The 25,509-nt window shown below is 36.3% G+C and overlaps 1 protein-coding gene across 3 annotated transcripts in view; it reads right to left on the bottom strand.

Annotated features, from left to right (window-relative positions):
• The window catches only part of LOC121386310 (hemicentin-2-like), a 55,678-nt gene that overhangs the window by 11,093 nt on the left and 19,076 nt on the right, over positions 1–25,509 (bottom strand). Inside the window, exons 8-13 of one of the 3 annotated variants that reach the window (XM_041517171.1) lie at positions 24,218–24,310; positions 21,710–21,772; positions 17,395–17,463; positions 6,759–6,815; positions 4,171–4,221; positions 1,647–1,695 (exon numbers count right to left, since the gene is read on the bottom strand). In XM_041517171.1, coding sequence (XP_041373105.1) covers positions 1,647–1,695; positions 4,171–4,221; positions 6,759–6,815; positions 17,395–17,463; positions 21,710–21,772; positions 24,218–24,310 — 382 coding nt within the window. The remainder of the gene's footprint in view (positions 1–1,646; positions 1,696–4,170; positions 4,222–6,758; positions 6,816–17,394; positions 17,464–21,709; positions 21,773–24,217; positions 24,311–25,509) is intronic. The other 2 variants (XM_041517170.1, XM_041517172.1) reach the window with 2 other exon arrangements.

Raw genomic sequence — 25,509 nt, 5'->3', positions numbered from 1 at the left:
GAGGTATTCAGACTTTTAAAAAAGCAGGATTTAAGTGTTTTTAGATTCAATGAATTTACTGCAAGCTACATACATGTACACGTTCATAGCTACATTGATCAATCTTACTTGTTGCCTATCCCATCCACACGACTGGTACATGTATATTAAAGGCTGTGGTATGTACTGCCCTGTCTGTGGGACGGTGCATATAAAAGATCCCTTGCTGCTAATCGAAAAGAGTAGCCCAGGAAATTTCCAAGATTTCCAGGACACGTTAGAACCCTGCTTAAGTGCATGAGGTAGTTATGGACTTAAGATGGTCTTAGTGCTAAGATTACTTCATGGAATAAGCCCCATGTGTTATGTCGACTCATTTATATTTCCATTATTATTACTCAGGGGTGGGAATTGGTGAACTGTAAAAAAGAGGAAATCTAGAGGGGTCCTGGAAATTCTTGAAATCCTAGGTTAAAATCTGTGCCATCTGACACATTTCTGGAGGAAAGGACGATTAAAATGCGAGGAAACGCAATGTTCCATGAGAGGAAAACAGCTGATCCAAGGAGAATTCCCACTCCTGATTACTACAAAATTCCTTCATATACACACACTGATACTTCATAATTCATTCATGTTACTAGTCACAACGTACTGCATAATATTGTATGTGTACATGTATCGAAATAAAACTCGATCAAAATTTAGGCGACATGTAGTTTAATAATATTTTGCAAAGAACAAATTACTGTCCTCAAAATTTAGGTGTTGTATATTCTCAAACAAAAATGCATGCCTGCGGCTAGGTTGTCACAAGGTAGTTGCAACCTTGTTACAAGGTAGTACAAGCAATGTAAGCTATTTGCAAGCTAACATTTAACTTGCGTAAGCTAGTCAGTAATTCTCCAAGCTTGCGGCATGCATGTTTTCATTTGTGCAAGCATATAGTTTTAGTTGTGGACAACGAATGACTGTTCTGAACTTTTCTGACATGTGGCAGAAAGAATTACTGTTCTGGGCCCCGTTGCACGAAGCGATCTTAGCCATAAGATTACCTTAGGTGCATAGCTACCCTATGCACTTAAGCTGATCTTAGCTAGGGCTAAGCTCGTTTCATGGAACGGGCCCTGGACTTTCCTGACATGTGGTTACCTCCTGTTTGGACTCCTGTGAATATAACTAAGACTGTGTAAGATGGTCACTTCTCACAGTGTTGTAGTAGTGTTAGTATAAACTGCTCCTACTAACAGCAGCTAGTGGGAATTTCCCTATTAGCTCAGTTGGTAGAGTACTGGATTCTGGTACTGAGAGTCTGTGGTTCAAACCTCCTAAGTGGAGGTTGATTTTTCTGTTACATATGGAGCCGACGTAGGGACTGGGTGTGTTCTTAACACAAGAATACAATTATAACCCAGTCAGGACCCGTAACAGTTCAACTGCCCATGGCCCCCAGCTCTGGGACGTAGCTTCACCTGATGGGGGAGTATATGTAGTAGTGTTGGTATAAAGTGCTCCTACTGGCAGTAGGTAATGGGAATTTCCCTATTAGCTCAGTTGGTAGAGTTCTGGACTCTCATACTGAGAGTCCGTGGTTCGAATCCCCTTTGTTGAGATTGATTTTTTCTGTTACAGTGTGTACTAGGTTATTTGGCAAATACTCTACTTACAGGTACTTACTTGGAGACATAGGTGCTGTTGATGTTGTAGGTTTGGTGGCTGAAGAGAACAAGACCCACATTATTGCAACAAAAAAAATATACATACAGACTGTTTAATTCAACACACACACACACCGACACGCACACACACACACACACACACACACACACACACAACACATGCAACACACACGCACACACACACTCACTCAAAAGGGCTCGAGCACCCTGTCCATGCATTGCTAAATTAGCCAATTTCTAATTTCTATACAAAGTGGCTAAAGCTTGTAAGAAGTGAACATGATTTCACTTAGGACATAAACTTAGTAATAACAGCCAGATAACTTATTTATTACCTTCTATAGACTATTCAATTTACCCCAAAACACCATTTCAGTAAGTAATATCATTGTTGTTCTTTTCATAACTACTACATTGTATTTCTTTATGTTTTTAGTTTTGTTTGCTATATCGTAATTATGTTCACTCAAATTCTGGAACTGTTAAGTTGTGATTGTCTTTTATAATCATTTATCAATTATTCTATAAAAATCAGAAGTGTACCGCGGATTGGGCCCCTGGCCTCCCAGAGATCGAACCCTGGGGGCGGACATGCTCCAAACCTTCGTGGTATATGAGCATGCTAAAGTATAACGCACACAGTGTACATTTTCAAACAATGGGAGCAGTATTTCATGTATGTTAGGGTGCATGAGGTCAAAAATAAAAGTTGGACTTAAAATAGCGGCCTATGGAAAGTAAAAAACAGTCCAATGTTAAAGGGACGGACCCTAGTTTTTAAACACTGAGGCATATTTTGGACTATTAGAGCCGTTTTTTGATAACAGAAATCATACTTTACTTACATTTTATTGTTTAGATTATCCATTTCCGTACTTTCAAAGTGTTTTTGGTCATCTTGGTGTTTTTAATATCACAAAATGCATTTCTCATATTTTTAAAAATGCACGTGCACCTGACAAGTAACATCTATGGAGTTGAGTTTTAGTCTATTTTTAGAGGGTATTTCACCATGTCAAAGTCACAGACTAATGTTTTACTCTATTGTAACTTTATCCGAATGTTTTACAGGTTTGTAGACTAACTAAACTTAGTGTTAATTTACTAAGATCTGTCCCTTTAAGACCTAGCTAGACACTGAAATGGAAATTTTCCTGCTAAAAACAACAAGAAATCAGAGTTAATTTTTCGAATCAAAACACAGATATATATTATCTCATCTGCTATTTATCTTGTGATTCTGTTAAATATTTCAATTCGGTAACATTTCAAAACACATCTCTGAGATCCACATTTTCCCCACATACACTATCCCAAAACCTCCTCTCATCATTCGATATCTTAATTACATGTACATGTGTACTTCCAGCAGGACATATACAGTGGACTCTGTCTAAACCGGATTCTGTGTGTAATCTGGATCTCTGTGTAAACCGGTCCATTTCTAAAGCCCCATCCAGCTACCATTTATCTCTTAGGTATATATCTCTGCCTAATCCGTACTCTGTCTACTCCGGACTCAGGATCAAAAATCAAGAACGAAAGAACCGTTCATGCATTAATTACCTCTGTCTACACCGGATTGGGATTTGACTGAACGACGGGCTGCTTAATTAGTTGAACAATGATCGTCACTTGCCGAGTAATCAGGATGCCATCGCAAGATCAAATACAAAATGTAATCACACTCGTGTGAACTTTACTCTTATTGTGGTAGGCTGTTAGATCTGGATTTTGTATTCAAATAATTTCGTACATACGAATAAATAATGTTTTAGGAAATAAAACGAAATTTAACCTAGTGCAAATATTAGAACTACCAGAAACACGTTTAATATGCAGCCACTAATATTTTATGCAGAAAAATATATTTGATATGTAATTACAATTGTTAAAAAGTCTTTTTTAGTGGATAACATCTTAAAAATTGCAGCAAACTCAGGAATGTCCCTTTAGGTATATTTTTTATGTTTGTGAAATAATCGATTGCAAGTCTGGCTTGTATGACTGTATTTCCTAACCATCCATTGGGTTCAAACGTCATTGTTGATCGCGAGTTGTCGATCATTCAAGAACCATAACTCTGGATGAACTCTGTCTAAACCGGTCTTCTATGTAAACCAGACTATTCCAACGGTACGAAGTGAGTCTGGTTTAGACAGAGTCCACTGTATATATTTTTAGGACATATTTCTCTCTCTCTCTCTCTCTCTGCCTGATGCAGTTAGTCTAGGATCCATCCCATTGGGCTATGTAATTCTCTCTCTGTCTCTGTCTGTGTCTCTCTGTCTGTCCGTCTGTCTCTCTGTCTGTCTCTCTCTCTCTATTCACATCTTAATTACATGTACTTCCAGCAGGACATCTATATGTTTTTTAGCAGGACGTATTTCTGTCGTGACATCTTTCTTTTGGCCTAGTTGCTATTTAAAAAATATAAACAACAGCAGACCATATTTTACTTCAGGAACAATATTTCAAGCCCTGAAAGTTTAGTTATTCTATTTATACTTACATGGCGATGTCGGAAGTTTCAGTAAATAAATAGGAGAAGGAGACAACATATCTAAAAAGAACATGAATGAATTAATGAATGAATGAATAAATAAATGAATAAATGAGCGAATGAATGAATGAATGAATGAATGTTTAACGACACCCCAGCACGAAAAATACATTGGCTATTGGGTGTCAAACTATGGTAAATGCAAAACTAAAGTGAGTGAGTGAGTGAGTGAGTGAGTGAGTGAATGAATGAATGAATGAATGAATGAATGAATGAATGAATAAATGTTTAACGACACCCTAGCATGAAAAATACATCGGCTATTGGGTGTCAAACTATGGTAAGTGCAAAAGTGATGATCAACATCAATATAGAAATTCAAGAGTTGAATAAAAACAGTGTAAAGAATTCTGCAAAAAATACAAATATCACAGATATAGATAAAATTAAATTTTACAATAAAAGTCAGTATCACGTAAAAATTGTAATATAATTTCTGGATGGAATCGAAATGATTCCATCACATTTCGTTGTCCAAAAATATATTTTCTAGTTTCTCTCATATGCTTACACTCCACCAAAATGTGGCGCACCGTCAGAGTACACTGACAGTGCTCACACTGAGGTGGAGGATCTTTCTTCAAGATAAATGAATGTGTCAAATAAGCATGACCAATGAGAGCACGACACAAGACTATTTCTACTTTCCTGCACTGCCTATAGGAGGACTGCCACTCTCCCAACACTGGCTTGATAGCATGAAACTTATTAGCAACCGCACTGTCCCCAATCATGTTTCCAAAGAGAACAAAACAAACATAAAAGAGTTGCCAAAGTTTTGGTTTTTGAGCATGTACATGTAATTCACTTGGAACAGAAATTCCGTAGATCCTGAAATTAATGCAATCATAATATTAATGAAAAAAATGCGAGTTCGTGTTATTCGCATTAATAATATGACACATTTATTTTTATGTTTTGTATATGTGTCCCACATTATTAAAACATAACCCCTCCTAAAAAATAACATTCTAATATATTTATAAAACAAAACTGGAAAACAATTCATTGTAGACGAGAAAGACTAATTGTCGAATAGTCCAGCAAGTTATGTGTCACACGCTATTAAAACAAACAAATTAAGATAAAATGCATATATAATACATTGATAAAGCAACATACAGGAGACAAGACTAATTGTCGAATAGTCCAGCAAGCTGCCATCCACGAGTGACGATTGCAGGGTCTTTAATTGGCCAGCCTGTCAAAGCAGACATGATCCATCGCGAGTGAATGGGTTTTAGCATGCTACAATTGCAGTCAATCTTTTCTTTGTCTTTACAGATCACGTTCCCTACAACTGTGTTGGCATACAGTTGTAATACTACATGTATCCTAATGTTTCGTCAGATTTAGGTAACTATACACGTTACACAAAATGATTGCCACAAAAAATATGCTACGAGTTGATATCACTAAAAACACTAGGGACTAAACAGGTTAACTGATGTGTACGCTGACATGTTAGTGAGTTGATCTCATTGAAGATACCCGCAACTTGGATTAAACCAAAAAGTACACAGACATGTTAGTGAGCTGATCTTATTGAAGACACCCGTAACTTGGATTAAACCAAAAAGTACACAGACATGTGGTGTTAGAAAAGTTAATATTTCAAAGGGAGGCCATTCGCATTAATTTCATGTCGCATTTTAGTCTGCCCACCGTCAGTCGCATTAATTTAGGGATGTGTTAATTTCAGAATCTACAGTATGTAAGCACCAATAAATCCTTACATTTTAAAGTTATTTTGTAGATACCCCGATCCAGCTGTAAAAATATTGGTCAACATAAACAAGCATTCTACGAGTATGGCATGAGCACTATTATAAAGAAATACTGCCACTACTTCATGGGCTACTCTTTCTAATTAACAGCAAGGGATTTTTTGTACGCACCATCCCAGACAGGGTAGTACATACCACGGCCTTTGATATGCCAGTCGTGGTCCACGGCAAAAAACACCTTAATAGTCCAAGGCAAAAGAGTGCTGTGAGGAATTAAAACCTCCAAGGCAATCTCCACGGTTTTGCTGGTTGCCATGGGCAATTGCAGGGGTTGCGATTTGGCGAACACACAAAATGATGTCATGTACATGTAGTTTAAAGAGTTCACGTTTACGGCTTTCATTGTTTTCATTGTTAAATTTGTAATAAAATGTAATTTTAATGCAATTCATTGAAGGTTTTTTTTAACAGAATAAACAGAAGTTTGGTTTTTGAAAGTTATCTGTGAACGTGACTAAAATACAGTTATAGCAATATTCACAACAGTGTTCAAAGTGGTTTACATTGTTAGCCTATATATACATGTACATTTAAATAAAATACTTTTTGAAAAACAAAAGTAGCTGAGGTAATAAATAGAATAACAAACTTGCTACTAGTAATTAATTATCAAATTTATGTCCCTCATGAAATAATTTTCAACTGTCACTCACAAAAACTGATGTCAATTGAACTTTTTTTCACTTGGAACATACATTTTATAATAACTGGCAACTTGTTTATTATCCTCTATATATTCTATTTACTTACATGAAGATGACGGCAATTGACTTATAACAGGGGGAGGAGGATCTTTAGGCAAAACATCTAAAGAGAACAAGACAAATTAACATTAAGGAATTGTCAAAGTTTTGGTTTTTCAGCCTTTAATTAATTAAGCCACTTGGATTAACAGATACATATGCTGGGATCAGTAAATCCTTTCATTTTAAAGGCATACTGTCAAGGATTTAAGGACCTTATTTCTCTAAAAATGGATAATAAATAAAAAATTACATTAATTGTTGGAAACCAAATCTAGCTATTGCATCACCTTAACTGAACCATGATGCAGAAAAATCCATGTCAACCCTCTCAGCAATTTTATTTTTTGAATTATGGACCATTGCCATAATTCAATTATTTTTACAAAATATCATTAATAAATGGAGTATGGTGGTTATGAAGATGGTTGAATAACGTACTTTTAGGGACAAATCAAATTATTTTTGTTCAGGTAATACTTTGTTAGACCATTAAATAGGTCAGTGGTCTGTGACAATATGCCTTTAAAGTTATTTTGTAAATACCCCAATCCAGCCATAAAAATAACATAATATGGTGAAGATAAATAATGTTGTCTAATCCATGGAATTAGGAAGGAAAAATGTTTTATTTAACGACGCACTCAACACATTTTATTTACAGTTATATGGCGTCAGACATATGGTTAAGGACCACACAGATATTGAGAGAGGAAACCCGCTGTCGCCACTCCATGGGCTACTCTTTTCGATTAGCAGCAAGGGATCTTTTATATGCACTGGTTGGAATGAGAAAAGATCCCCATCAGATGAATGGATTGACAGAGGTGGTTTGATCCTGCATGTGACACAAGCACCTCAAGCGAGCACTCAACCGACCGAGTTAAATCCTGCCCGTTCCTCACTAAGGATAAGTTTTTCTGTTTTATTTAATCTTCACATTTTAATTTTTGTTTACAAATTACACTAAAAAAACAGAACAGTTTTGTTATCTGCAAAACACTTTCCCTTTTCTTTCTAGATCAAATCAAATTAAAAATACTGATTACCGCCCCTTTAAAATTAAAAAAAAAAAAAAATTAATAGAGGCTAGCTAATACGGGTGTAGATCTGTGTTAATTGCAACCAATTTACACAGATCACATAATAATTTAATGTGTTTCATATCTGCAGCAAAATAGTATTTTGAAGAAAAAAAAAACCCAAATAAAATCCTGTCTGTGGGCTGGTGTATATAAAAGATTCCTTGCTGCTAATCGAAAAGAGTGGCCCATGAAGTGGCGACAGCAGGTTTCCTCTCTCAATTTGTGTGGTCCTTAACCATATGTCTGACGCCATATAACCGTAAATAAAATGTGTTGAGTGTGTTGTTAAATAAACACATTTCCTTCTTTTTTCCCTAATAAAATACAAATTTCCTTCCATCTGAAAACAAGAAGTGAAACAAAACAAAACATACACAGAAAACAGAGTTTGAAATGAATATATGATAAGTAAAACCAAACTGGACAAACCAGTTTCCCTTTTGTTATGTAAAGTAAACTGAAATTATTTACATGGAAAACTTTTAGTGCCGGTTGGAATAAGTTAAACAAGTTTGTGTGACTGCAAAGTTCTTGACCTGACTAGGAAGGAAATACATTTGTAAGTTAAGTATGCGCTGAGTCAACGTTTTTAAAACCACAACATCGGGGAACACAGCGATAGGGATGCATGCCCTAATATGGTAGACATGTCAACCAATCAGGTGGCAGTGTCACTGTGCTCTTGCTCAGTTCAAACTAGCTTCCGGCTACAGGTCCAGGCGGACACACTTAATCAGAAAGAAAGAAAGAAATGTTTTATTTAACGACGCACTCAACACATTTTATTTACGGTTATATGGCGTCAGGCATATGGTTAAGGACCACACAGATTTTGAGAGGAAACCCGCTGTCGCCACTACATGGGCTACTCTTCTGATTAGCAGCAAGGGATCTTTTATTTGCGCTTCCCACAGGCAGGATAGCACAAACCATGGCCTTTGTTGAACCAGTTATGGATCATTGGTTGGTGCAAGTGGTTTACACCTACCCATTGAGCCTTGCAGCAAACAAAAATGCATGCTTGCGGCTAGGTTGTTGCAAGGTAGTTACAAGGTTGTTACAAGGTAGTACAAGCAATGCAAGCTATTTGCAAGCTAACATTTAGCTCGCGTAAGGTAGTCAGTATTTCTGCAAGCTTGCCGCATGCATTTTTTCATTTGTGAAAGCATGTGCAAGCTTGCTGCATGCATATCTTCAACTGTGCAAGCTTCCCGCAAGCATGTTTTCATTTTTGCTAGCTTGCTGCAAGCATATCTTCAACTGTGCAAGCTTCCCGCAAGCATGTTTTCATTTTGCAAGCTTGCTGCATGCATATCTTCAACTGTGCAAGCTTCCCGCAAGCATGTTTTCATTTTTGTAAGCTTGCTGCATGTATATCTTCAACTGTGAAAGCATGTCTACACTTGTGGAGAAAAAGCTAAGTCCAAATCATTTTCATGGTTATTTTTTTTTTAATTCATAACTTCTCATATGATTTATCAAATTCAGTGGGAACAGTGGCTAAACAACCAAACATACATGTTACATATTTAGATAGTATTTACAATAATAATTAAAACAAAATTAATATTAATACATACAAATGATAATACAATAAGGTTAAAACAGAATCATCTTGTAATAATTGGATTTTCAATTGGCCCCAAAAATAATAACATATGCATGGCCATGAGAGGATGACATGGGCCATGTTTGGTTGAAATTAGCCTGGTGGAATTTGAGAAGATGTTGAAAATGTCTGAGCCAATCACAGGCCAGGGTGGCCATCTTGGATTTTGAATCAGCCACAAAAATAACAACACTTAGTAAGTCATGAGAGAATCATTTGGACTAAGTTTGATTGAAACCTGCCTGGTGGACCTTGAAAAGAAGCAAAAAAATGTCTCTGTCAATCAGAGGCCAGGGCAGCGATCTTGATTTTAAATCTGCCCGAAAAAATAACAAACTTGGTCAGGGCCATGAGAGGATCATTAGGAATACATATGGTTTAAATTTGCATGGTGGAACTTGAGTAAAAGTTAAAAATGTCTCAGTTATTCAGAGACAAGGGCGGCCATCTTGGACTTTTTATTGGCCTGAAAATAACAACACTTGGTCAGGTCTATAAGAGGATCATTTGGACCAAGTTTGGTTGAATCCTGCTTGGTGGAACAGGAGAAAAAAGAAAACAAGAAGAAACAAACAAATCACTTTACACCACAGTGTGGATCTCCAGATAGTGGAGGAATATAACCTAAAACAAGAGGAAGAAGAAGAATATAGGACCAGGAGCTTTTTAGCATATTAGTTTAGTCAAGACTATCCCACATAAATGGAACATGTCTATCAGACAGGTAAACTAATTTTGTAGCCTAAGTATCTGACAACATGTAGCACCTATTTTTTTGTTTTAACTGTTCATGTTTTTCACTTTAAAACCATTGTTGTGTTTTTTTAAAGAATTATACAAGATGCAAGATGGCTGCCACTGATGCAAGCTTGTAGGTAGATCGTCGCAAGCTTGCAGGAAGCTTGTTGCAAGCTTGCGGGAAGCTCGTCGCAAGCTTGCAGCAAGGTTGTAAAAAGGTTCCAAATACTAGCTTAAACTGAATAAGCTTGCGGGAAGCTCGTCGCAAGCTTGCGGCAAGGTTGTAAAAAGGTTCCAAATACTAGCTTAAACTGAATAAGCTTGCAGGAAGCTCGTCGCAAGGTTGCAAAAAGCTCATCGCAAGCTTGCGGCAAGGTTGTAAAAAGGTTCCAAATACTAGCTCGAAACGCGGTAGTTACTACCTTGCCGCAAGGTTGTTACCAGCTATTTATTAAGCTTGCAATTTTTGTTTGGGAGAGCACTCACTCAGAGTTTGGAGTCGGTATCTGGATTAAAAATCCCATGCCTCGACTGGGATCTGAACCCAGTACCTACCAGCCTGTAGACTGATGGCCTACCACGACGCCGGTCACACTTAATCAGAAGCAAAGCGAAAGTTATGTTTAAAAAAATCTTTGCAAATACAGTGGAATCCCGTTAATCTGGACAGTATGTCTTTTCTAAAAGTGTCCGGATTAACGAGTTTCCATAGTATTGAATTTCCATAGTACTGAATCGTACCTGAAAACTTATCTCCCATGAATGGAAAACAAATACAAACAAATTAAGCAACAAATACAAATTTATATGTTTAAAAAACAAATTTGTTTTGTTCAACAACACCACTAGAGCACATTGATTTATTAATCATCGGCTATTAATTGGATGTCAAACATATGGTAATTTTGACAGTCATAGAGAGGAAACCCGCTACATTTTTTTATTAGTAGCGACAGATTTTTTTAATGCACCATCCCAGACAGGATAGCACATACCACAACCTTTGATATACTATTTGTGGTGCACTGGCTGGAACAAGAAGTAACTCAATGGATCCACCGACAGGGATCAACCCTAGACTGATCGCGCATCAGGCGTGCAACAATATTATATATATATATACTCTTCAAAAAAAGTAGGGGAACTTTAATAAGAATTTACAATTGCCAAAACTGTAAGGTACATTAGCTGTGGGGAATGGTTATATGATAATAGTGAATTATAATTGGGCAAACATTACAACCGGCAGTTCAGTATTACAGTAGGTTTTATGACCACCAAAGATCCTGAAGGACAATTGGGGTCAGAATTGAAATTTGAAAGTTGACGGTTTTTGATCAGTAAATCGCAAATTCAACAATAAAAATGACTAAAAACAAAACAATAACAACTGTATGATCAACAGAATGAAAAACATTTACAGAAATAATGTTCCACAGTGATTAATGAACCTTCCTGGAAATTGTCAAAATCGAGAATGACACCCCATGCACGTGTACGGGGCAACTGTGTGATGCACGTGCAAACTATGGAATGTGTTTCAGTGTGTTGATAAACAGACCTGAACGTTCTTTACTAGGATGTCTGTGGTCAAACGTATGTTCGATCTAATAGTCGATATTAACAGTAATATTTCAGGTTCTCCTACTTTTTCTTAAGAGTTTATATATATATATATATAATTTTATATATATAATTATATGCTTAGACTGAACACGCTTACAACAAACTTCTGCATACAACAAACTAGTTGTAAAGTCCCGTGTTTTAATGCTATATATTAGTAAATTTTAATGTATAGAATGAACTATGTATAACAAATTCTGTGATGGAAGCATGCTAAAAAAAATTACCCACTCCTCTACTGATGTTTACTGATCATGATTGAACAAACTCAGAGCAAGTTATACAATCTCTTTCTATATATTAAATGATCTCTCCTAATTAAGAATTAGTAGTAATTAAGTCAAACACTGTAGAAAGCTATCCTGTGTATCTGTATCTAAAGGGCCAATTAAATGAAAACCTGAAAATCTTATGCTAATTAACCTGCTGAATCAGCTGCATGAAAACATCAAAGTCAAACATCACAGAAAACACATGGAAGGTGCGACGTTCAATCAGACTAAAGTTGGCAGTTGGAGCGATCATAAAAAGGGTTGAAATTGGCTGAGATCTCTGCATGATTTTTGCTCGAGCAAGCAATAAAGACTGCTGGTCTAAATCAAACTCTGTGGGACTATATATAAATATGACTGACTAAACTAATGTGTCAATTAATATAAACTGGACAGGGTTATTCAGCTTTTGCATGGTGCTAGATAAATATGTCTGACCTGAAGGCTTGATAAATCTGTCTGACCTGAGGGCTAGATAAATCTGTCTGACCTGAGGGCTAGATAAATCTGTCTGACCTGAGGGCTAGATAAATCTGTCTGACCGGAGGGCTAGATAAATCTGTCTGACCTGAAGACTTGATAAATGTGTCTGACCTGAGGGCTTGATAAATGTGTCTGACCTGAAGACTTGATAAATGTGTCTGACCTGAGGGCTTGATAAATGTGTCTGACCTGAAGGCTTGATAAATCTGTCTGACCTGAGGGCTAGATAAATCTGTCTGACCCTAGGGCTTGATAAATCTGTCTGACCCTAGGGCTTGATAAATCTGTCTGACCTGAAGGCTTGATAAATCTGTCTGACCTGAGGGCTAGATAAATCTGTCTGACCTGAGGGTTAGATAAATCTGTCTGACCGGAGGGCTAGATAAATATGTCTGACCTGAAGACTTGATAAATGTGTCTGACCTGAGGGCTTGATAAATGTGTCTGACCTGAAGGCTTGATAAATGTGTCTGACCTGAGGGCTAGATAAATCTGTCTGACCTGAGGGCTAGATAAATCTGTCTGACCTGAGGGCTAGATAAATCTGTCTGACCGGAGGGCTAGATAAATATGTCTGACCTGAAGACTTGATAAATGTGTCTGACCTGAGGGCTTGATAAATGTGTCTGACCTGAAGGCTTGATAAATGTGTCTGACCTGAGGGCTAGATAAATCTGTCTGACCTGAAGGCTTGATAAATCTGTCTGACCTGAGGGCTAGATACATCTGTCTGACCGGAGGGCTTGATAAATCTGTCTGACCTGAGGGTTAGATAAATCTGTCTGACTGGAGGGCTAGATAAATCTGTCTGACCTGAAGGCTTGATAAATGTGTCTGACCTGAAGGCTTGATAAATCTGTCTGACCTGAGGGCTAGATAAATCTGTCTGACCTGAAGGCTTGATAAATCTGTCTGACCTGAGGGTTAGATAAATCTGTCTGACCTGAGGGCTAGACGATTTCTACATACGCGTGACGTCATATCTCATGTTTTACGACGATTGACGTCATAACTCATGGTTTTCAAAATTCTGTTTGCCATTTCACGTTGTATCACTGTTTTAAAAATATTTAAACAAATTAATATTTTTAACTTTATATTTATTGTTAAGTTGTTGCATTTTTAAGTCATTGCATTTTTATGTCGTTGCATAAGTTGGACTATATTTTTCAGTGTATGATTAAATGAGTTTCATTGTTTGTAGGTGAAATGTTTACGAATCGTTCAATAATAAACAAACGTAGCTTACAAAATGAATGTTTTGTTACTGTAATTAAATGGGCAAGAAAAAGAATCAATTACTGTTGTGAGGTATAGATAAACCAATTCCAACCCTAGGGACAAAATGTTTTTGTAAGGGGCTCGGTAAACCTCGGCCCTCACAAAAAACATTTTGTCCCTCGGGTTAGAATTGCCTTATCCAATAGCTTGGGTTTACAACATTCATTCATTCGGGACAGATAATTCATAATTCCTCGTAGCTCGTTAGTTATTCTATACATGCCCGTCCAACTCGGCGACATGCAAAACAATTTCCCAGCCCATGGAGATGTTGACTGGCAAAAATCGGTCGGGATGGCAGCTAGTATTTCGACCCCTGGAGAGGACAAGTATTTCCACTTTGATTAAAAAATAAATGAATCAGCTAGTGTATTTAACTTAAGATAAACTTGGTAACTGTCTAAAGTATTTAACTTCCTATATGCAATGTTTTATCAGGGTTCGAAACGCACCAAAAAGTATGGTTGCCCAAAAAATAATAATGCATGTTGGCAAAGCGAACCACAAGCAAGATTTTAATGGGGAATACAAATATTAAAAATGGCTCATATGTCATAGCTCTAAAGAAGATAATATTATTTGGGCGATTAACGCCATTATTTTTTAAATATTTAAGTCACCCAAACAGAACATTGGTCACATTTGGCGACCCGGCCACAGACCGTTTCGAGCCCTGTTTTATTGGCATAACTTTTTCCCTTCCTAGTTAGGTTAGAACGTTTCAGTCACTCTTCATAATTATGCATGCTTACATAGTGGAACCGACCGTTCAGGTTCTGGACTTTCAGGATCTTTCTTCAGAAAAACTAAACAGACAAATTCATTCAGACTGGTGTAACGGCATGTTCTATTACAACCATTTGTGCTAAGGTCGATGACATTCATTTTTCGCACCTTTGTTTTAGCTTCGTACACAGTAAATAAAACATATCCAACGATAATTTTTTGATAGGATATATGTGACAAAAGGTACTTTTTATTTCTTTCATCTTTTGAAACTTAAAATTAATATTTTGTCCAGAATTATGAAAATAAAAATACCTACCTGTAAACAGCATAATTGTCACAATTGTCAGCTTGTTATAGACATTTGACAGGGGTTAAAGGGGCATTCCTGAGTTTGCTGCAATTTTCCAGATGTTACCAACTAACAGAGACTTTTTAACGATTGTAATTACATATCAAATATAATTTTCTGCATAAAATATTAGTGGCTGTATATTAAACATGTTTCTGATTGTTCTAATATTTGTACTAGGTTAAATTTCATTTTATTTCCTAAAATAAAAAATTTCATACGTACGAAATTATTTGAAGACAAAATCCAGTTTGGGCTTCTTACAAATATTTAGGCGACCAGAAATACATTGAATATACAGACACTGATATTCTAAACAAGAAAATATATTTGATTTGTAAGTTTAATCGTAGAAATATTTTATTAGTCAGAAACATCTTACAATGCTGCAAACTCAGGAATGTCCCTTTAAGGCAAGTAGGACAGTTTTTATTTTAATGTAGCGAAGCATTGTAATAATATAGCTAATTTTGAATTTGAATGACGTCAGTATTCCAATGTCGTTACCTTGAATCTCCTTACAATAACCATACACTGGGTACATGATGTTTCCATTTTAAGAATGCGGGGGAAAATTCCAATGCAAAATTGCTATTGAAAATATTTTATTTGAACATTACTAATAAACCTGAATGTGATTAAAAAATTGTACCTTTAACGAAATATGGATTTCAAGTGAAATTACGATAAGATATGCTATATTTATTGTGTATGAAGCCAAAACAAGGAAGCGAAAAGTGACTGTCGTTGACCTTAGATGTAGTACTCAGGGTTCATAGCCTTAATAACCCAAAAAATTCAAAGACTTAATTATACACAGTGATCAAAGATAACAGAATGCGATAAAAATTGCAAGTAACTTTGAGCAAGCTGTATACGCAACCTGGGTAATATATGCTATTTACAGTGAAACCTCTCAAAACCGGACCCTCTGTAAACAGGAATTCCCCAAAACCGGACCCTCTGTAAACAGGAATTCCCCAAAACCGGACATTTTTTATGGACCCTTTTTAAATATCTGTGCAGAAGAGAACCTCTCTAAACCGGATACCTCTTAAAATCGTCCTTTTTACTTAGTCCTTAGGGTGTCCGGTTTAGAGGGGTTTCACTGTATATAATAAGTAAACAAACTATGTATACACAATTATTGACTGCATGCCGCTTTGGCCTTTGATTGACTGAGTTGTTTTTGACTTCTAAAGGTCCACGTATGAGCAGATTTCAACCAAATCTATTCCACATTATCCTCTCATGGCCCTGCATGACCAAGTACTGTTATTTTTCACACTGATTCAAAATCCAAGATGGCTGGCCTGGCCTCCAATTGACTCATACATTTTTAACTTCTTTTCAAGTTCCACCATCCAGATTTCAACTAAACTTAGTTCGAACGATGCTCTCATGGACCTGACAAAATATTGCTATTTTTGGGACTGATTCAAAATCCAAGATGGCCACCATGGCCTCTGATTACCTCAGATATTTTCAACGTCTTTTCAGATTCCACCAGGCAGATTTCAACCAAAAATGGCCCAAGTCATCCTCTCATGGCCAATGTGATATGTTGTAATTTTTGGGGCCAATTGAAAATCCAATAATTACAAGATGATCCTGTTTTAACCATATTACATCATCGTGCATATGTATAATATTAATTTTGTTTTAATTATTATTGTAAATACTATCTAAACCTGTTACATGCATTCATGTATGTTTGGTTGTTAAGCCACTGTTCCCATTGAATTTGATAAATCATGTGAGAAGTTGAGAATTTTTAAAAAATGACCATGAAAATTATTTGGACTTAGTTTTTTTTCTATTCAATTTTTTTTTAACCTTGTGCAAATTTACACAAGTGTAGACATGCTTGCATGAAGCTTGCAAAAATTAAAACATGCTTGCAGCAAGCTTGCACAGTTGAAGATATACATGCAGCAAGCTTGCTCATAATTGCACAAATGAAAACATGCTTGTAGCAAGCTTGCAGAATTGCTGACTACCTTACGTGAGCTAAAAATGTTAGCTTGCAAATAGCTTACATTGCCTGTACTACCTTGTAACAACCTTGCAACTACTTTGCAACTACCTTGCAACTACCTTGTAACTACCTTGCAACAACCTACCTTGCAACAACCTTGTAACTACCTTGCAACTACCTTGTAACTACCTTGCAACAACCTACCTTGCAACAACCTTGTAACTACCTTGCAACTACCTTGTAACTACCTTGCAACAACCTACCTTGCAACTACCTTGCAACTACCTTGTAACTACCTTGCAACAACCTACCTTGCAACAACCTTGTAACTACCTTGCAACAACCTACCTTGCAACAACCTACCTTGCAACAACCTTGTAACTACCTTGCAACAACCTACCTTGCAACAACCTACCTTGCAACAACCTTGTAACTACCTTGCAACTACTGGTAATTAGTTTATTATTATCCTCTATAAATTGTGTTCACTTACATGAAGATGTCGGCATTGTTTTATTAACAAGATGATCAGGAGGCTCAGGGGGATCTTTAGGTAAATCATCTAAAGAGAACCAGATAAACATTAAAGGGACATTCCTGAGTGTGCTGCAATTTTTAAGATGTTATCGACTAACAAAGACTTTTTAACGATTGTAATTACATATCAAATATATTTTTCTGCATAAAATATTAGTGGCTCTATATTAAACGTGTTTTTGATCGTTCTAATATTTGTACTAGTTTAAATTTCATTTTATTTCCTAAAATATAATTTTTTCGTGTGTACGAAATTATTTAAGACAAAATCCACTTTGAGCTTTTTACAAATATTAAGACGACCAGAAACACATTGAATATATACAGACACCAATATTCTAAACAAGAAAATACATTTAATATGTAAGTTTAATCGTAGAAATATTTTATTAGTCGGAAATATCTTACAATGCAGCAAACTCAGGAATGACCTAAGTTTTAAGTTGTTCAGCATTTATTTAAGTCACTTAGAACAGATACGCCGTCCTTGGTGAATCTTTACATTGTAGAGTTATTTTGTAAATACCTCAATCCAGCCATAAACATATACATGTATTGGTGAAAGAAAGAGAAGGAAATGTTTTATTTAACGACGCACTCAACACATTTTATTTACGGTTATATGGTGTCAGACATATGGTTAAGGACTACACAGGTACTGAGAGAGGAAACCCGCTGTTGCCACTTCATGGGCTACTCTTTTCGATTAGCAGCAAGGGATCTTTTATATGCACCATCCCACAGACAAGGTAGTACATGTACATACCATGGCCTTTGATATACCAGTCGTGGTGCTCTAGCTGGAGTGAGAAATAGCTCAATGGGCCCACCGACGGGGATCGATCTCACACTGACTGCACATCGAGCGAGCGTTGTACCACTGCCCCATGTATTGGTGAAGAAACATGTACATTGTAAATAATATTGACTACTCCATTCTACTGCATGAACTCTATACTTCATTATTTCTTTGTTAATCTTAAACTGCGTGGAGCAGATGACATTCCTTTGTTAAGCACTGCTGTTTTATTAAATCTTGAACACTTCCCCCCACCCCCTTACAAATTACACTGAAAAACAAAACATTTTAGTTTTCTGCAAAACACTTTCTCTTTTCTTTCTAGATCAAACCAAATTTAAAATGTTGATTTAAAAAAAAACCCACCTAAAAAACCCCAACCAAAACTAAATGAGTTTGAAATGAATATGACGTAAAACTATTTTTCCCTTTGTAATGTAAATTAAGCTCACGATAGCTAGTGATATTCAATGTTCGGCTAAAAATTAACTACTATCGCCTTGCCCGATGGCTAGTGAAAAAAGTTGTCAAATGCTGCATTTAAGTCTATTTTGTAAATATGAATATCTTGCCCTCGCCCCTCAAATCTAAGTTTTTTTTACAGCTCTATATCCTTCTTTTGGTGACATATCCAATTATTCCTATTAGTAAACTTGTACTTTCTTAAAGTAGGGCTACTGTATTTTTAATCGTGGCTAGTAAATGTTTTAAATCACTGATCCCATGGCTAGTGGATTTTTATAACCATTCCAGAAGTCGTGGCTCAACTGAAATTATTTACATTAAAATCTTTTAGTGGAGGCTGGAATAAGTTAAACAACTGGAATAAGTAAAACAACTGGAATAAGTTAAACAACGTGTGACTGAAAGGTTCTTGGCAGAACTAGGAAGAGAATAAAGGAAACGTTTTATTTTAACGATGCACTCAACACATTTTATTTATGGTTATGTGGCATCGGACATATGGTTAAGGACCACACAGATATTGAGGGAGGAAATCCGCTGTTGCCAATTCATGGGCTCCACTTTTTGATTAGCAGCAAGGGATCTTTTATATGCATCATCCCATAGACAGGATAGCACATACCACCTCCTTTGATGTACCAGTCGTGGTGCACTGGCTGGAGCAAGAAATAGCCCAATGGGCCCACTGACCACTCATCGAGTGAGCGCTTTACCACTGGGTTACGTCTTAACCCAGGAAGGGAATAAGTTATGCTAACAAAAACTTTGCATATACAGTGGAACCTTGTTAATCTGAACAATGAGTGCGTTTTCCTAAAAATGTCTGGATTAACAAATTTCGATAGTACTGAACCATACCTGAAAACTTATCTCCTGTAGATTGCAAACGAATAAAAAAAGAGCAAAAAATGTATAAGGAGAGGCTATTTCATGTTTTTTTTCTAATACGATCGAGTGATGTGTGAAAATATGTTGACATAAAAATTGCATTCGAAAAAATTAACACCATGAAATGGTCTATTTATTATATACATCTTTCCTAATTTTTAACAATATCTTTTCATTTATGTCAATATTTTTTGCTATAATCCTTTCGAAAACACGTTTCACATATTTTTATATTTCTTCCGGGAGAAAATTTACTCGACCATGGACATTTAAAAAGATATATGAATAAAAATGTCCTTTAATTATTAAATTGATAATTATTTAATAATATTGCTGTGCAAACATACCTGACAAAGGGATTCTCCAAAACCCCCGAGAAAAACGAAACATGAATTGAACTCTTTTTAACTTCAAGTTACACTTAACAACATCATTATTTAGCTTCATGCATACTCAATCAGTTTTCGATATTTTATTGTAATTGCATTTCATATCCACATTTTACAGATACAACTGTTTTAATTACATTTGTTAATTTATCAAATATGATCACATTAATTGGTAATCATCAAACTAAAAAAAACCCGAAGCGACACTGACCTCAATAATTAAAATGTAATACTTTATAAGGGCAATAATTGAATCATTAATTTGTTAAGAAAAATATAAATATGATTTCTATATGTTCACTGTATACATGTAACTAAAACACAGTGAAAATATGACTTTTCATCGAATATCAGTTTCATGGTTTCTGTAGATCTATATATGTCATAGCTATGTATATGATAAATATATTTTTTTTTTATCATCCATTAAAGGCTTTTTTGTAGGAGATATCGCCGGAACTACAATTTGCGATATCTCCTTATAATCTTGAACACTTTGTTTTGATTGGTCAAATTTTAATCACATGACAATCTGTTGTTACGTCACTGTGCATGCTTCACTGCTAAACCTATCATTAATGACGTCACGCCAATGTTGTTCTGCTAGTTAACGAGTCTACCGCTGCCAAATATAGTGATATCACAAGACACTCGGGGAGTATCCTCTATATATTCCCAAAATTAAACTGCAATGATTGAAAGCCAAAATTGTTCAATCAGCAGGCAATGTGATGTCATCAATCTTTTGGGATTTCAAGAGAAGACAACTGGTGGACTACTTTCTAAAAGGCCAAACGATATCCTGAAAATTCTAAAAAACATCTTGATATAGAATAAAAACCAAAAGTGGAATGTTTGTTTTGTTTAATGACACCACTAGAGCACATTGATTAATTGATCATCGGCTATTGGATGTCAAACATTTAGTAATTCTGACTCAGAGGAAACTTGCTACATATTTCCTAATGCAGCAAGGGATCTTTTATATACACTTTCCCAAAGACAAGATAGCACATACCACGGCCTTTGATATACCAGTCGTGGTGGAAGCAACTGCAAAGAAAGTCAAAATAGTTTTATCGTGGATAAGGTGATATGGCATAATTTAGTTTAGTTTTTTTTATTTCAAGAGAAGACTACCGGTGAATTACTTTCTAAAGGGCCAATTAAATGATAACCTGAAAATCTTATACTAATTAACCTGCTGAATCAGCTGCATGAAAACATCAAAGTCCAACATCACAGAAAACACATGGAAGGTGAGACGTTCAATCAGACAAAAGTTGGCAGTTGGAGAGATCATAAAAAGGGTTGAAATTGGCTGAAATTCCTGCATGATTTTTGCTCCAGCAAGCAGTAAAGTCTGCCGGTCCGAATCAAACTCTGCGGGACTAAACACGACTGACTAAACTAATGTGTGAATATAAACATAGAATGATTGCCCGTCCAATGCGGCGACATGCAAAACGATTTCCCAGCCCATGGAGATGTTGACTGGCAAAAACCGGTCTGGATGGCAGCTAGTATTTCGACCCCTGGATAGGATAGGTATTTCCGCTTTGATTAAAAAATAAATGAATCAGCTAGTGTATTTAACGTAGATACACTTGGTAACTGTTTAAAGTGTTTAACTTCCCTATATGCAATGTTTTATTACCTTTTCCCTTCCTAGTTACATGTATAGCTAGGTTAGAACTTTTCAGTCATCCTTCGTAATTATCCATACTTACATAGTGGAACCGATTGGTCAGGTTCTGGTTCTTGACTTTGAGGCTCTTTCTTCGAATAATAACCTGAACAGAAAAATATATTATTCAGTGTTGGAATAGGTAACGGAATGCTTCACCACAGACAATCATTGATGCTAACTCTAGTGTTTCTTTTATCTGTGCAAGCAAAGCTAACACAATCTCGAAGGAAGGAAATGTTGTATTTAACGACACACTCAACACATTTTATTTATGGTTATATGGCGTCTGACATATGGCTATGGATCACACAGATATTGAGAGAGGAAACCCACTGTAGCCACTTCATGGGCTACTCTTTTCGATCTCGAAGGAAGGAAATGTTGTATTTAACGACACACTCAACACATTTTATTTACGGTTATATGGTGTCTGACATGTTATGGATCACACAGATATTGAGAGAGGAAACACACTGTCACCATTTCATGGGCTAATCTTTTCGATTACCAACAAGGGGTCTTTTATATGCACTATCCCACAGACAGGATAATACATACCACAGCCTTTGTTGAGCACTGGCAGGAATGAGAAATAGCCCAATAGGCCCACCGATGGGAATCGATCCGAGATCGATCGCGCATTAGCCGAGCGCTGTACCACTGAGCTATGTTCCGGCTCGAATGTCCTCTATGGTTCATATGTTAAGTTAGGGCTAGAGATTACACTGCATGGGTTAGAGATTGTCAACTTCCAACAACCAGATTGTTGCCATCTTAAATACATACACATGCACATTTAATGCCACAGACTTACCCTGAAGGTCTGTTCTAACAAATAAATAGCAAAGCAAAAGTATGTTGTGCGGAGTCAGGTCTATAAAAATTTCACGCCACATAACCATAAATAAAATGTGTTGAGTGTGTCGTTAAATAAAACATTTCCTTCCTTCGAGATTGTGTGAGGCTTGCACAGATAAAAGAAACACTAGATTTAGCATCAATGTTTGTCTGTAGTCTGGGATCCAAGGGCTTGAAATTTGGATAGACCTGACTCCGCACAACATACTTATGCTTTGCTATTTATTTGTTAGAACAGACCTTCTGGGTAAGTTTATGGCATTAAATGTGCATAGACTTTAGGTCAATTGTTTTAGAGTTTACTCATGATGTTAAACTCACGTGTTAGTGACTATAGTACAATTAAATGCTACAATAAGTAACCTGACACCCCTATATCTGAAATCAGATGACTCTATTTTGCTGTTGGGTTTTTTGTCTGCAGCATCAGATTTAAGAAACAATATCTATTTTAAACACAGTGTACTTAAATGGACATTAATTCCTGAGTTTACTGCATTGTAAAATGTTTCCGACTAATAAAATATTTCTATGATTAAACTTACACGTAAAATATATTTTTGTTGTTTAGAATATCAGTGTCTGTATATTCAATGTGTTTCTGGCCATCTCAATATTTGTAAGAAGCCCAAATTGGATTTTGTCTTCAAATAAATTTGTATGTACAAACAAAATATATTTTAGGAAATAAAATGAAATTGAACCTACTAAAAATATTAGAACAATCAGAAACACATTCAATATACAGCCACTAATATTTTATGCAGAAAAATATATTTGACATGTAATTACAATTGTTAAAAAGTCATACTAATTTTTTGTATTAGTATTTTTTGTTTGTTTTAAGATACCACTAGAGATAATTGATTTTATATTAATTATGTCACATACTTTGGAGGCTTTCACCCCTCTTGAAGAGTATTCCATAAAAAAAAAAAAATGGCAGACGGCAGAAAACTGCATGTATTTTGCCCTATGCGAAGTCGATACTGGCGACATCGTTACAGTCTCGTATGTGGAATCTGTGTCACTGTAATGTTTTTTTTTCACAAATTGTGCCTGGACAAAATTTGGGGGAAATGTAACAGTAATTAAAGGTACATGTAGTTGTTAACAATTTGGTTCGGACTTTAGCTCTGGCACTTGCCATATTCGCAAACTGCGAATTTCAAAAACAACTGGCGAATTTTATTTTCATTTGACGAAATAATTTCATGTAATAAATGATATTTTGATGCAAAAGAACTGGGTTTCTGCAATTTTTGAAGTTTAATAGATAATTTGGCGAAATAATTTCATGTAATAAATGATATTTTGATGCAAAAGAACTGGGTTTCTGCAATTTTTGAAGTTTAATAGATAATTTGGCGAAATAATTTCATGTAATAAATGATATTTTGATGCAAAAGAACTGGGTTTCTGCAATTTTTGAAGTTTAATAGATAATTTGACGAAATAATTTCATGTAATAAATATTTTGATGCAAAAGAACTAGGTTTCTGCAATTTTTGAAGTTTAATAGATAATTTGGCGAAATTTTCTGCTGACCCACAGTTAGACCTGATGGTGAAATCCAGTCGTGTAAAAAAAAAAAAAATAGATGCCACTTGTTTTGTATACAGTGACAGGCAGACAATCACTTGACCGATCCACGACGTAATTTTGGGAAGCATATTTATTTGACACTTACCTTTTCTGAACAAAAACAAGGCCAGGCCAAAAAGGCAAAGTAGAACAATGGGTGCAACAATTGCTAAGACAATACTCCAATCAATAGGACTTCCTGAAAAATAAAGAAAGAAACACAAAATTTTTAAACGTAGAAAGAAAGAAATGTTTTATTTAACGACGCACTCAACACATTTTATTTACGGTTATATAGCGTCAGACATATGGTTAAGGACCACACAGATTTGGAGAGGAAACCCGCTGTCGTCACTACATGGGCTACTCTTTCCGATTAGCAGCAAGGAATCTTTTATTTGCACTTCCCACAGGCAGGATAGCACAAACCATGGCCTTTGTTGAACCAGTTATGGATCACTGGTCGGTGCAAGTGGTTTACACCTACCCATTAAGCCTTGCGGAGCACTCACTCAGGGTTTGGAGTCGGTATCTGGATTAAAAATCCCATGCCTCGACTGGGATCTGAACCCAGTACCTACCAGCATGTAGACCCATGGCCTACCACGACGCCACCGAGGCTGGTATTTTTAAACGTAGAAAGTATAAAAACAGAAAGAACCAGCCCTACATGTACATTGTACCTCCTCCCATCCTAAACACCACCATCAACATCCCACCATTTCAAATGTCTACATACACAGATCGATGCTACAGACTTTGTGATCATAATGCAAATCATTTCCTAGCCACGGAACCGGCCTCAGTGGCGTAATGGTTAATTTAGGCCATGGGTCTACAGGCTGGTAGGTACTGGATTCGGATCCCAGTCGAGGCATGGGATTTTAAATCCAGATACCGACTCCAAACCCTGAGTGAGTGCTCCACAAGGCTCAGTGGGTAGGTGTAAACCACTTGCACCGACCAGTGATCCATAACTGGTTCAACAAGGCCATGGTTGGTGCTATCCTGCCTGTGGGAAGCGTAAATAAAAGATCCCTTGCTGCCTGTTGTAAAAGAGTAGCCTATGTGACGACAGCTGTTTTCCTCTTAAAAACAGTGTCAGAATGACCCTACATGTATGTTTGACATCCAATAGCCGATGATAAGATAAAAAAATCAATGTGCTCTAGAGGCATCGTTAAATAAAACTTTACTTTACTTTTTCCTAGCCATGGGTAAGACAGACACACTCACAGGCATCAAAATAGGCATTGTGTGGTAACCCACCAGTGTCTTTGCCAGAAAGAAAATTTTGAGTATGGCGCTACATTGGTGGCACCCAAGTCTGCGCACCTAAGCATTTGTGTTATATTTTAAAGTTAAAATTTTTCTTTAAAAGTATTTGTTTCACTGCCA

The sequence above is a fragment of the Gigantopelta aegis genome, chromosome 12 (assembly GCF_016097555.1).
Source record: "Gigantopelta aegis isolate Gae_Host chromosome 12, Gae_host_genome, whole genome shotgun sequence".
In the NCBI taxonomy this organism is placed as follows: domain Eukaryota; kingdom Metazoa; phylum Mollusca; class Gastropoda; order Neomphalida; family Peltospiridae; genus Gigantopelta; species Gigantopelta aegis.
Note: the sequence above shows the minus strand (reverse complement) of the source record. Positions and strands in the feature narration are given on the sequence as shown.